Source organism: Lynx rufus, unplaced genomic scaffold, assembly GCF_022079265.1.
Source record: "Lynx rufus isolate CCGP_SWC_20201006 ecotype Redwood Valley unplaced genomic scaffold, mLynRuf1.p SCAF_4, whole genome shotgun sequence".
NCBI lineage: Eukaryota > Metazoa > Chordata > Mammalia > Carnivora > Felidae > Lynx > Lynx rufus.
In genome coordinates, this window is record NW_025814856.1 from 12,078,734 (window position 1) to 12,090,998 (window position 12,265).

At 55.6% G+C, this 12,265-nt stretch overlaps 1 protein-coding gene across 1 annotated transcript in view; it reads right to left on the reverse strand.

Moving 5' to 3' along the window:
• CPAMD8 (C3 and PZP like alpha-2-macroglobulin domain containing 8) overlaps positions 1-12,265 on the reverse strand; it is an 82,146-nt gene that overhangs the window by 28,866 nt on the left and 41,015 nt on the right. The window contains exons 20-23 of the mRNA XM_047096209.1: positions 10,117-10,348; positions 5,477-5,630; positions 5,104-5,234; positions 3,219-3,270 (exon numbers count right to left, since the gene is read on the reverse strand). Of these exons, the coding sequence (XP_046952165.1) occupies positions 3,219-3,270; positions 5,104-5,234; positions 5,477-5,630; positions 10,117-10,348 (569 nt within the window). The remainder of the gene's footprint in view (positions 1-3,218; positions 3,271-5,103; positions 5,235-5,476; positions 5,631-10,116; positions 10,349-12,265) is intronic.

The following is a 12,265-nucleotide window of genomic DNA, read 5'->3' on the forward strand; positions in this document are numbered from 1 at the left end:
TTTAAAAAAGTAGAAACAGGGGCGCCTGGGTGGCTCAGTCGGTTAAGCGTCCGACTTCAACTCAGGTCACGATCTCGCAGTCCGTGAGGTCGAGCCCCACGTCGGGCTCTGGCCTGACGGCTCAGAGCCTGGAGCCTGCTTCAGATTCTGCATCTCCCTCTCTCTCTCTGCCCCTCCCCCAGCACTTTCTCTCTCTCCCTCTTTCTCTCTCAAAAATAAATAAACATGTAAAAAATAAGAAGAAAATTCTATAGTGGTCAAATTCTGGAACAGTCATCTGATAGAACATACTGAAGCTGTTTATAAAGTCTTTACAGTAACAAAGAAAAGTGCTCGAGATGTGTTAAATGAGCAAGGCAGACCACAGAATTATTTAGCTCACGAGTCACAACTATGTTAAAACAAACAATAATCAATCCTATGAAACCAAATCTAACAAAATGTTAGAAAAGGTCATCTTTGGATGAGAACCAGAGGAGATATTTTTCCTTCTTTCTATCTTCCTAAGTTTCCTGTAATACACAAGTATTGCTTTTGCTTTTCCCAATTTTTAAAATTGTGGTAAAATACAAATAATGTAAAGTGTGTCCTCTTAATCATTTCTATGTGTCCAGTTCAGGAGTATCAAATACAGTCCTATTGTGCAAACATCATCACTGTTTCTCCTTGCAAAACTGTAACTCTGTCCCCATTAAACACTAAGCTGCCATCCCCTCCCCGCAACCCCTGGCTCCCACCATCTACCTTCTGTCTCTATGATTTTGACTTCTCTAAGTACCTCATATTAGTGGAATCATACGGTATTTGTACCTATGTGTCACTTTTAAAAATGTTTTTATTTTACTTTTGCTGAGATAACTGTACATTCACATAGACTGTAAGAAATAACAGAGAGATCTGTGTCCTCTGGACCCAGTTCTCCCCAGGGGTATCTGGCAAGATTCTAGTACAACATCACAACCAGGATATTGACATCGATACAACCCATTGATCTTGTTCAGATTTCCCCAATTTTATTTGTACAAGATCCCTCCTATTGGCCTTTATCACCATACCCACATTCTTCCTCCCCATCCCAGCCATAGCTAATATAACCTCCATTTCAAAAATTTTGTCATTTCAAAAATACTGCAAACAGAATAATTTATGGACCCTATTGGGATTGAGGGTTGTTTTTTTTTTCCCCCACTCAATCCCCTTCACCCAGATAGCTGCGTATGTCAACAGTTCATTCCTTTTTATCACTAAATAGCATTCCAAGGTAGGGATGTACCATGATTTGCTTATCCACTCATCCACCGAAGGACACCTAGGCTGTTTCCAGTTTGGGGCTATTACAAATAAAGCTGATATGAACATTTATGTACGGGTTTTTGTGTGAACATAAATCTTTGTTTCTCTGGGAAAAATGCCTCGTAGTGCAATTTCTGGGTGGTACGCATGGAGCACGTGTAGCTTTTTAAGAAACTCCCAGCAGCAGCCACACCATTTTACAATTCCCACCAGCAACGTATGAATGATCCTCTTTCTCCCCATCCTCGCCATCTTTTACTGCTGTCACTATTTTTTTTTTTTTACTTTAGTCATTCTGATAAGCGTGCCTTGACAACCTACCGTGCTTTATTTTGCATTTTGCTAACGGTTAACGATGTGGAACGCCCTTGTGCCTATCTGTCACCTGTATGCCTTCTTTGGTGAACTGTTTGTTCCTTTTTCCCACTTTCTAATTGGATCGTTTGATATTCTAGATACTAGTCTTTTGTCAGACCTGTGTCTGGAAGTATTTTCTCCCAGTCTGTAACTTGTATTTCCTCCTCTTAATAGCATCTTTTGCAAAGCAGTTTTTCATTTTGATAAGGTCCATTTATGAGTCTCCTTTTACGGGTGATGCTTTTTGGTATCATGTCTAAAAACCCTTTACCTACCCAGCCCCGGATCCTAAAGGTTTCTCAGAAATTTTCTCACAAATTTTTCCTAAAAGTTTTATCATTTTACATGTAAGTCCATGATCCATTTGAGTTAATTCTCATATAAAGTGGGCTCTTTAGGTCAAAGTTCATGCTTTTACCAATCATGTCCAATTACTCTATCACCATTTGTTGAAAAGGCTCTCGGGGCGCCTGGGTGGCTCAGTCGGTTAAGCGTCCGACTTCAGCCAGGTCACGATCTCGCAGTCCGTGAGTTCGAGCCCCGCGTCGGGCTCTGGGCTGACAGCTCAGAGCCTGGAGCCTGCTTCCGATTCTGTGTCTCCCTCTCTCTCTGCCCCTCCCCCGTTCATGCTCTGTCTCTCTCTGTCCCAAAAAAAAAAAAAACAACCAAAAACAAAACGTTGAAAAGGCTCTCCTCCCTTCGTTGACTTGCTTTTGCACCTCTGTCAAAATTCGTTTCAGCTTGTAAGTGATGCATTGCTGTTTAATACACAAAGGGCGGGGCGGGGGGGGGGCGGGTGAATGTCAAGAGGAAGCCTGTGTCTAGAGTGGTCCATGTGGGGCCAGTCACGCTGGATGCCTTGGCAACGGGGAGGTGCTGTACCTGGGGAGCCGACAATCCCCGGGGACTCAGCTCAGATCCTCAGCTCGGCCACCTGGCAAAGCCTGCTGGGTGCTGCCCAGTGCCAGGCCAGGCCTGAGCTCCTCTGGGAGGGGCCGGACAGGGAGTGGGCAGACCCTCCCACTGGCAGCCGAGCTCACATCCTGCCTAGCATTTCCCTGACCCCACCGAGGCAGAGGCATGGAAGGGCCCTGCTCTGGCCATTCTGTCCACCGCACACTCCGTACCCCTTTCCTTTTCACGGATCACGTACAAACCTAATATCGATTTCAGGGGATCGAGGCAGACCCCAAATCCCACCCCTTCTGGAAGCCACTCGAATTTCCTATTTTCTCTTTGGGCCCAGGGTTCCGGGTCGGTCGTTTCCCACAGCTTTCCCCTGACGTCTAAGACCTCCCTTCTCTGGATCCTAGGCTCCTCACCCCAGGGCCCCGAGGACAGCCCTGTTCCCGCTTGCGGTCTCTTTTCCCATTGGCACCTCCAGCCTACATGCGTGTGCACGTCCTTCCTGTGTGGCAGATGGTTGTCACCAGGCAGGACATCTCAGTTCTCCCCTGCCGTGTCCTCTGGCCCCAGGAAGGGCAGGCATCCACTTAGCAGCAGGAGTGCTGCAACAGTGTGGGGGGGGGAGGGCCAAAGTCCTCAGTGGGGTGGGTGCAGGGACTCACCGTTGGGACAGAAGAAAGCACTGTAGGTGTAGCTGCGGGGGGCTCCTTCCGGCTGAAACAGAGAGATGGGGAGACCTGAGCGGGGGAGAGGCAGTCGGCACGGGGGGGAGCGGCCGCCCTCCCACGGCAGCCGCTCCGAGTCTGGACCCTGCAGGGTGGTGCCAATGTCACGGGTACCCAGAGAAGGACCAGGCTGCCTACCTCCTAGGCCCGAGTGGGGAAACTGAGGCTCATTCCTCTTCTCCGGGCTCTGGTCAAACCCACTCACCAGCTGCTTCTAGACTGGCCGTGCTTCCCATACTCCCACCTTGTCCTCGGGGTCTCCTGGGCTAATCGGGGAGCCAGGCAGGAGGGCACCAGCTCCTCCTCCCTCCGGTTTAGCGCCCGCGGTGGTTCCCAACCGTCACCTGCTTCCCCACCTCGCGGGAAGGTACTGGTGCCACGTGCAGTTTCGTCCCCAGCAGAAGGCACGCAGCGTCGCGTGAGGGTCCACCAAATATCCGATCCGGCAAACAGACCGCGCACCCGGAGCTCTCCAGCGGGGTGGAGAGGCAGCAGGGAGGGCTTTGCTGCTTTATCAAGCCGCACGTCGGCCACGTCCTGTTTCATAAACCTGGTTTCCTCGTCCACCACGCTTCAGTGTTTCTGCTTCGACATCTCAGGCCTTCTGATGCCCACCTGTCACCTCCCGCCCCCAGGGCCGCCTGCACAAAGCGATACTGCAGATTAGGCAGCCCTTGAGCCGTGTGAGTGGGAGGAAAGGCCCAGGGGCAGAGCCCCTTGAGAATCCCTCTCTGTGCATTGAGAAATTCCTTCTGCAGACGGACGAGGCAAGAACTCTGGATGGCCTGCCATCTCCTCTGGCCCCAGGAGGGCGGGTTGTGGGCCAGGGAGCACGTTCAGGCCGAGCAAAGGGTTGCCAGGGGTCTCCGTGTTTCCCGTTGAGGCCATCCCCTCACCCCACTGGCTCACGGAGATGGCATTCCTCATCAGAGGACCCACTTGTCCCGGAGGAATCCATCAGGTCACGTCAAGCACGCTGTGGCCAACGACTCGTCCACCTCGGGGAGTTCTGCCCAGCGCGTGTGTGTGACTCCGGAGGCTGATGGAAATCATTTGTGCTCCGCGCTGCCAGGACCACGGCCAGGAGGGAGGGCGGCTATTTGCAGCTGAGCCCCTGGGGAGGGGCAGACACTGGGGACGCCGTGAGGAGCTTCCTCGGGGCTGTCGTGCACTCTCCACGTAGCATGAAGAGTCTTGGCAGGGCTCTGGGCTCTGAGGTGTCCAAGCAGCCCCCAAAAGATGGGACATCACTGCTACCACATGCCCAACGTGCACTGCGAGGTGCTCTCTCCACACTGCGGGGTGAGCGTGAACTCCCCTGATTTACGGAGCAGGATTGGACTATTAAGACATACGCCCAGCCCACATGGAGCGGTAGATCCTAGATTCCCAGCCAGCAGGGGAGGTGGGGCGTCAATGAGACCCCAACACCCAGGCCCCTCTGCTGCACAGGCTCTGCGTCCTTTCTGCCCCAGGCATTCTAGTGACAGCCCTCCAAATGCCAGGTCATAATCCCTACGGCTGCCTATGACAAACAGGAAGTCGGAGACAGGCACATCGTCCTCCAACACGGTCAACATGGGGGTCAGAGGACACTTCCCTGCGGCCCCTGCGAGTCCCAGGCCGCTTTCCCCAAGTCCACGGTGCACGGCGGAGGGGCTGGATGCTGAGGGCCTCTAGCGAGGAAATGCAGACACCCCACGCCTGCCCCGAGCCCCAGAGCAGGACCCGTGGGGGCTGCCCCCGCCCCAGCCAGGCCCCCGCCTCGTGGGTGATGGAATCAGGCCCTGGCCGAGTGCCCTGGCTGAGGACACGGGCTTACCTCAACCATGACACTGCGCCTGATGTGATCCCTCCCAGTGGGGCCCCTCCTGTCAGCGAAGTGGTCCTCCAGGTGTCGGATGGACTTCCCGTCCCGGCAGCAGCTTGTGTCTCCGTAAGCCAGGGCTTTGGCTGCGGGGATTTTGTGCTCAGCGCTTGCGGTCCGAACAGAACGCCCGCCCTCCCGGGGAAGCCTCACGCCCCACCTCCTCGTGGACCGCCTCGCCCCACCTCCTGACCATTCCCCAGCCGCCGTCCTGTCTCTCAACATGGCCTTGACCTCACGTACTGCCCCACCGGCCACTCACCTGTGCCTGGTGTCCGGACGGGGGGCGGGGGGGGGGGTGGATGCCTGAAGCAGCACGGGGCCTCACCTGTGACGTTGCTGAGTCCCAGGTCACCAAAGGACAGAACCACCCAGGTGGGTTCCGTCTCCCCAGAGGCCACGCACATCTTCTTGGTCAGATGGCGTCTGCCTGGATGCCCCACAAAGCGGATGCCCTTGGGAACTGAGATCTTCACGTAGACCTGGGGAGGGAGGTATGCCGCTCTCAAGGCTCCTGGGATGCGTGCGCCCTCCGGGCACATCCCACTGGCCGCCGCCCACCACGTCAGCCCTCTCCAAAAGCCACGCTCTTCTCGGAAGGTTCCCCCACTACTCACCGTGGTCTTGCTGGGAGCCCTCTCTTTACTTCGGCCCCCAACACCCCACGGGGTCAGCTTCCCTTAGGGCCAAGGCTGATGGGGGGCACCAGATGGGCACCAGATGGGAGGGACCGCTCCCCCTGCAGGCCCCACAAGGCACTCCCCCTGACCCTCCAACCAACCTCTGAGGTCCACAGGGTCATAACAGAGTTCTGTGTGTGTGTGCACATGCGTGCATGCATGTATCTCTGTGCACACCTATGTGCATGTAGGTGTGGTCTATGCATACACACGTGCACAATGCATGTGTGCATGCGTGTGCACACGAGTGTCTCTATGTGCACGTGCGGTTAGACCTCCCAGTCTGCAACAGGCTCCTTGGTCCACGTCCATTTGTCCAACGAGCATGTGTGAAGCACCTAGTGGGTGCAGGGGCCCTACCAGGAGCTAAGGTAATGTAGCCAAAGAGGACACGAGTGATCCCTGGGTGCCTGAGGGTCAACACGCCTACATCACACATGCACGCACGTGTGATGTGGAGGGAAGGTTCCAAGGAAAATCGAGTGGCAAGTGTGACAGAGCATCTGAATCCTGCCTGAGGACAAGCCCGGCGGGACCTGAGTGTGAGCAGCTGGTGCAGGCTGCGTCAGGAGCTCCCACATCCCTCTTGACTCAGTGTTCTTCCAGAACATTCTTCCAGGGAGGGAAAAAGAAACTTGAGAGCCAAGTGTCAGTGGGCCGTATTTTCCAGCTCCTGGGCAGAATGACCGCCTGCCCGTGTTGAGGGAGCTGGATGGGTCCGTTTTCCTGGTGCCTTGGGGATGTGCAACAAACCAGCCTCCAGCGTGTTCTTGCAGCTAAAAAGGGGCACCTGAGGGTCCCGCCTGCCCATTCGGTGAGGACCCTCCCTTGCAGGGGCCACCTGGTTGATCAGGGATCAGTCTGCACTTATTCCGGCTTTTTAAGATGGGGGTCCTATTCCTCCTGGCTATACAAAAAGAATGACAGGGGCACCTGGGTGGCTCTGTTGAGTAAGCATCCGACTTTTGGTTTCAGTTCAGGGCATGATCTCACGGTCTGTGGGTGCCAGCCCTGCGTCGGGCTCTGCGTCGACAGCTTGGAGACCGCTTGAGATTCTCTCTCCCCTTCTCTGCCCCTCCCCCCTCCGTGCTTTGCTCTCTCTTGCTCTCTCTCAAAATAAATAAATACAACTAAAAAAAAAAAAAGAAAGAATGACAGAGGATGGACCATACAGACACTGGGCTTTGGGGCACTGCTCCCCGGCTGCCTGTTTTGAGCCTATTTCACGTGTCCCCCTTAGTCCCCTCAGGCCACCCCCCGGCCGCCGCCTTGCTTTCCAACACAGCAGCTCCCACCCAGCCAAATGCACGGAGCTCTGATTACCCCTCTCCTGCTTTCCCCACCAGACCCTAAAGCCCAGCTAGACTGTGTCATGGGCAATTCCCGGGACAGGCTAAGCCGCCTCCTGCCTCTGTTGCATGTGTATGCTGTTCCCTCTTCCAGGAATGCCCTTCCAGGTCCTGGTGCCCGGCTCAAACAGTGCCTGATGACTCCAGAGCTCAGGAGACCTGCCTCTTCTCGGGGCTCTGCTGGCTTCCTGCAAACACTCAATTCTAACACAGCTCTGCCCCAAACTCCCTGGGAGAGCTTGGGCATGTAACGATGAGTCTCTGGGCTTCCTGTCTGGAAACAATTGCATCGACGGCCCTTCTTCCCCGGCCCACGTGGGCATTTGATATCGATGTAGGCAAAATCCTGAGGCCAGCACGGGGCACAGAGGTTAGTGGTAACAGCGCTCCGAGGTTGAGCACAGATGGGGGTCCTGGGCCCTGGGGTCCTCTGACATCTGTACAAGGCCCAGCACACACAGAGCACGTGCACAATTGGTTCTGAGTGACAGTGAATTCGAATCACTGGCATTTCACACCCAGGGGCCCCTTTCTGGTGGCCTCTGGATGTTTCATTTCCATTTCAGAACCTGCAATCACTATTCTTTTTTTTCCCCCCCTCCAGTTGAAATTTTCCTTTAATTAAAAAGTTTCAAGGGACAAGAAGCTCCTATGTGACAGCACATTAACGTGTGGCTCTTCTGTAGAATCAGAGAAACACCAGCGGGAAAGTCAAATATAAACACCAGCATCGAACTTGTGCTGTGCCAGCCAGACGGCTGTGCGAGAGTCCTTTACTGGCCTTCAGGCTGTCACCCGCCATCACATGCCACATGTTCTGATGCAGACATAATCATTCAGTGGACGTTTAGAACTTGCAAAGGAAAAAAAGGAGTAAAATATTTTGTGCAAGCTCACGGTCACCTTGTGAGCCGGGACTCAGGGCTCGCTGTCGCCTCCGGGCCAGGCTCAGAAATGATCAGAGACCGCAGCCATCCCCTTTGAGACTCACAAGGGACCCTCGTGTCTGCTCTTTCCCTCCTGCTCCAGAGAAAGCCAGTGAGGGCGAGTGGGGCCAGGGTGAGCTCTCCTGCCCAGTTTACAGATGGGGTAACTGAGGCAAAATGGTCTTCTGGGGGCAGTGGGGTCTGAACTCGCTGGGACCGCAGCTGCGGGGTAGTGGCTGTGCCTCCCACCCAGGCAGCCTTGGGTACCCCGCTGGTAGCAAATTCCAGTCACTCTCTAGCCACGTGTCCTCACTGCTTCAGGAAAAGCCAAAAGTCTGGGGTGAAGTCTCTTGGTTTCCATGGTGCCTGCTTTGCGGCTGCAGCTCACATCTGCCCTCAGTGTGTCGTGAGCCCGCGGCCCTCGGGGTCCCCACCCACTTGGGCAGGGCCAGGGGGAGGTCAGCCACGTCCCCAGCGTGTGGCTTGTTAGGGTGAGGCTGAGACCTGCAGAGAGCAGGCCTGCTCCCAGCTGGACCACTGATCCGGTGCCCCACTCACCCCTCTACCCACAGCCCCGGCTTCCAGCCCCTGAGGGTTGCCCCTAACCCCAGAGAGCCCTCCCCACTTTCCTTCCTCCCACCCACCACTGACATCCAGGCCTAGCCAGCGCCCAAGGATTACAAAGTGGTGGAGGGTGAGTGCTCCTGGCCTCCCCAAGCCGCACAGATACACAGACCCCTGCCCCCCGAAACTCTCCCTTCCCCTCCATGCACCCACCTTATCTCACAGGCCACCCCCCTCGCCAGCCGGCCTTCCTCCCCAGCCTCCAAGCTCAGCCCCAAGCCCCCCCGCCCCCCGCCTTGGGGTAGCTGTAACGGTCCGACTGTGGCCCCTGGGAAGTTATATTGAAGTCCTAAACCCTCTGGTACCTGTCAACGTGATTTTCTTTGGAAACAGGGTCTGTGCAGAGGTCATTAAGTTACAATGAGGTTATTAGGGTAGGCCCTACCCCAACAGAATTGGGATCTTTAGAAGAGGAAACACAGAGAGAAATTCACAGAGGGAAGAGAAAGCGAGGGAAGAAGGAAGGCCATGTGAAGACAGGTTGCAGATCGGAGCCACGTAGCCACAAGCCGAAGACCGTCAAGGGCTGCCCGCAGCCGCCAGAGCCAGGCCTGAGGCACCAGACGGACCCTCCCTCAGAGCCCCCAGGAGGAACCCATCCTGCCCGCACCTTGACCTTGGACTCTGACCTCTAGAACTGTGAGACAACACATTTCTATTGTCTCAAGCCACCCGGTTCCCACTACTTTGTCACAGCAGCTACAAGAAAGGGGTCGAGTAGCCTTTTTCACCAGACCCCACCGCACAGCCCCTGAAGGGGCCGGAGCCTCGACAGCATGACCAGGGTCTGGGTCCCTCTGCGGACACCCTTCTTAGCATCTGCGAACCCATTTAGCGTGTAACCACCGGTGACTCCTATCTCCCTGACATTTGTGGAACCTGAAACACCAACAGGCAGAGTGACGCGGCCAGGGCCGGCCGGTGTGCAAGTATAAACTGGGAGACCGGGGCGCCTCAGTCGGTAGAGCGTCCGACATTGGCTCAGGTCGTGATCGCAAGGTTCACGGGTTCGAGACCCGCACAGGACTCTGTGCTGACCGCTCGGAGCCTGGAGCCTGCTTCGGATTCTGTGTCTCCCTCTCTGTCTGTCCCTCCCCCACTCACATTCTGTCTCTCTCTCAAAAATAAACATTTAAAATAAAGAAAGAAATAAACAAACTGGGATACTGAGCACTTGCTTTGCTGACCTCCAGGACTTCCTGCCCCTGCCTCCCCAACAACACAGGGACCGCCCCTTCGGTGACTCCCTCCCTGATAATGAAGATGCTCTGTCCCCTTCCAAGCCCCTCAGGCTGACCCCCTCCCCTCACCCCTGCCTCTTGACATCACGGGTGCCATCCCCCCACCCCCAGGCACAGGGAAGGCTGTGTGCGGGGGCGGGCGTAGTACCTCGGCACAGGTGCCCATGTAGTTGTAGACGCTGAGCGGGATCTTGGCTTGCTCCCCGCGGACCACGTAGGCGGGCAGGGTGAAGTCCACAAAGAAAGGCTTGAAGGTCTTCAGCAGGGCAGGCACGGCGACACCCAGGCCCCAGGCCTCGGACAGACCCACGGCCTCACCCACCCAGCTGGTGATGGAGTCCGGGACCCGCACGCTGAGCACCTCCTCGCCGGACGGGTCGCTGCAGAAGGATGGACAACCATGGGACCCTTTTCCAGGGCCGAGCTGAGGCAGCCAGGTGGGAATGCAGGGCTGCAGCTGGAAGGCCTGGGGGCCCAGGCAGGCGCCCCTGCAGCTCGGCAACAAGCACGTAGGCACAACGCGGCGTGTGACAGGAGAATGCCGCCCCTCGGCCCTAACTCAGGTAATGAGGCGCACCAGTGGCTCTCAGGACAACGGTGGACCCACAACAGTGCACGCTCCGCCCAGTGTAGCGGGGGGAGGACACTGAATTGAGGGGTCGAGTCATTTGGGGCTTGTGTCTCCCAGAAGTTACGCCCAAGCCCTAACCCCCTGTACCTGTGAATGTGGCCTTATTTGGGGAAACAGGGTGTTTGCAGATGAAATTAGCCAAGATGAGTTCATACTGGACGAAGGTGGGCCCCAATCTAAGGATGGGGGTCCTTATAAGAAGGAAATCTGGACACAGAGGAGGAGACCATGTGAAGACAGAGGCAACAGACGGGAAGCATGCAGCTAAAAGCTGAGGAGCACCAGAGCCCCCAGGGGCTGGAGGAGGCCCAGAAGGCTCCTCCCCTAGAGCCCCCAGGGGCTGGGGGAGGCCCAGAAGGCTCCTCCCCTAGAGCCCCCAGGGGCTGGGGGAGGCCCAGAAGGCTCCTCCCCTAGAGCCCCCAGGGGCTGGGGGAGGCCCAGAAGGCTCCTCCCCTAGAGCCCCCAGGGGCGGCGTGGCCCTGCCCACACCTTGATCTCGGATGCCTGGCCTCCAGAACTGTGAGACAACAAATTTCTGTTGTTTTAAACCATCCAGTCTGTGGTTCTTCATGACAGCAGCCACAGGAAACTCATACAGTACAAAAAAAAAAAAAAAAAAAGTACAACGTATCATCGATCATTTTTCATATTGATCGCATTTTGAAACAACCATGTTTGCGGATATGTATCGGGTTGAATAAAATATAAGATTCAAATGAACTCCACCTGTTTCTTTTTGCCCTTTATAACACAGCACTAGGAAATCTGACGTTACATATGTGGGGAATTACAGACGTTATCTTTCGAGCAGACGGTGCTGCTCACGATTCTCCCTGCCTTTACCCCGCCCCCACCCAACCCCTACCAACGGCACCACTGATCACATTAGGATGGCTCGGGAGGGAAACTCTGTGGTCAACTTTGCATATCCAGGATGTCCTTTCCAGATTTATCGTAAACATTTGCTGCAAGAATCCTCTGCTCCTTACTCACCTGCCTGACCCCTGTCTGCTTCCCAGGAGCCTGACCCCAGGCTGCGGCACATGGCGACCCCGCTGCCCATCAGGCCCCACAGGACCTAGGACATCTATCCTCACTTCTACGAGGGCCACACGCTGTCACCCTGTGACAACTCAAGTCAGCCTCTTCCCATTAAAAGTGGCAGAACTTTCACCAGCTTCATATGGGCACAGCCAACTTTTCTGCGGACACTAGGTGCCACCAGCCTGCCCTTCAGGGGTATCTACCCTTCCTGGCCTGGCATCCTTGTCCCACAGACTCCTGCAGAGCCCGACCCTCGATTACAAATCTTTGTGTGATTTTTTTAGGCCTGACTACAGGCTGTTACAAAGGCTTTCCCTCGCAGGCCTCGGGGAAAGCCGCCCTCCCCACACCAGGCTGTGGCCTAGCCAGTGTGCTGTGGTCTCTGAGGGGAACTGCAGTCAGGGACTCTGGGCCCTGGCCAGCCATGCTTCTCCCATATTTGCCTTCCCAGCCCCAGTGCCTCCATTCCTAGCTCTGTGTGTTTTTAGGGATCTGCCTGGGCCCCAAGGTCATTAGGTGTCTGAAGACCTCTGCCAAGGTCTCCTTCTCATGGGAGGAAACCTTGAAGGCATTTCTCCCCACTTTGGCTCAGCACCCAGTACTTTCCCACTCTGAGCTCTCC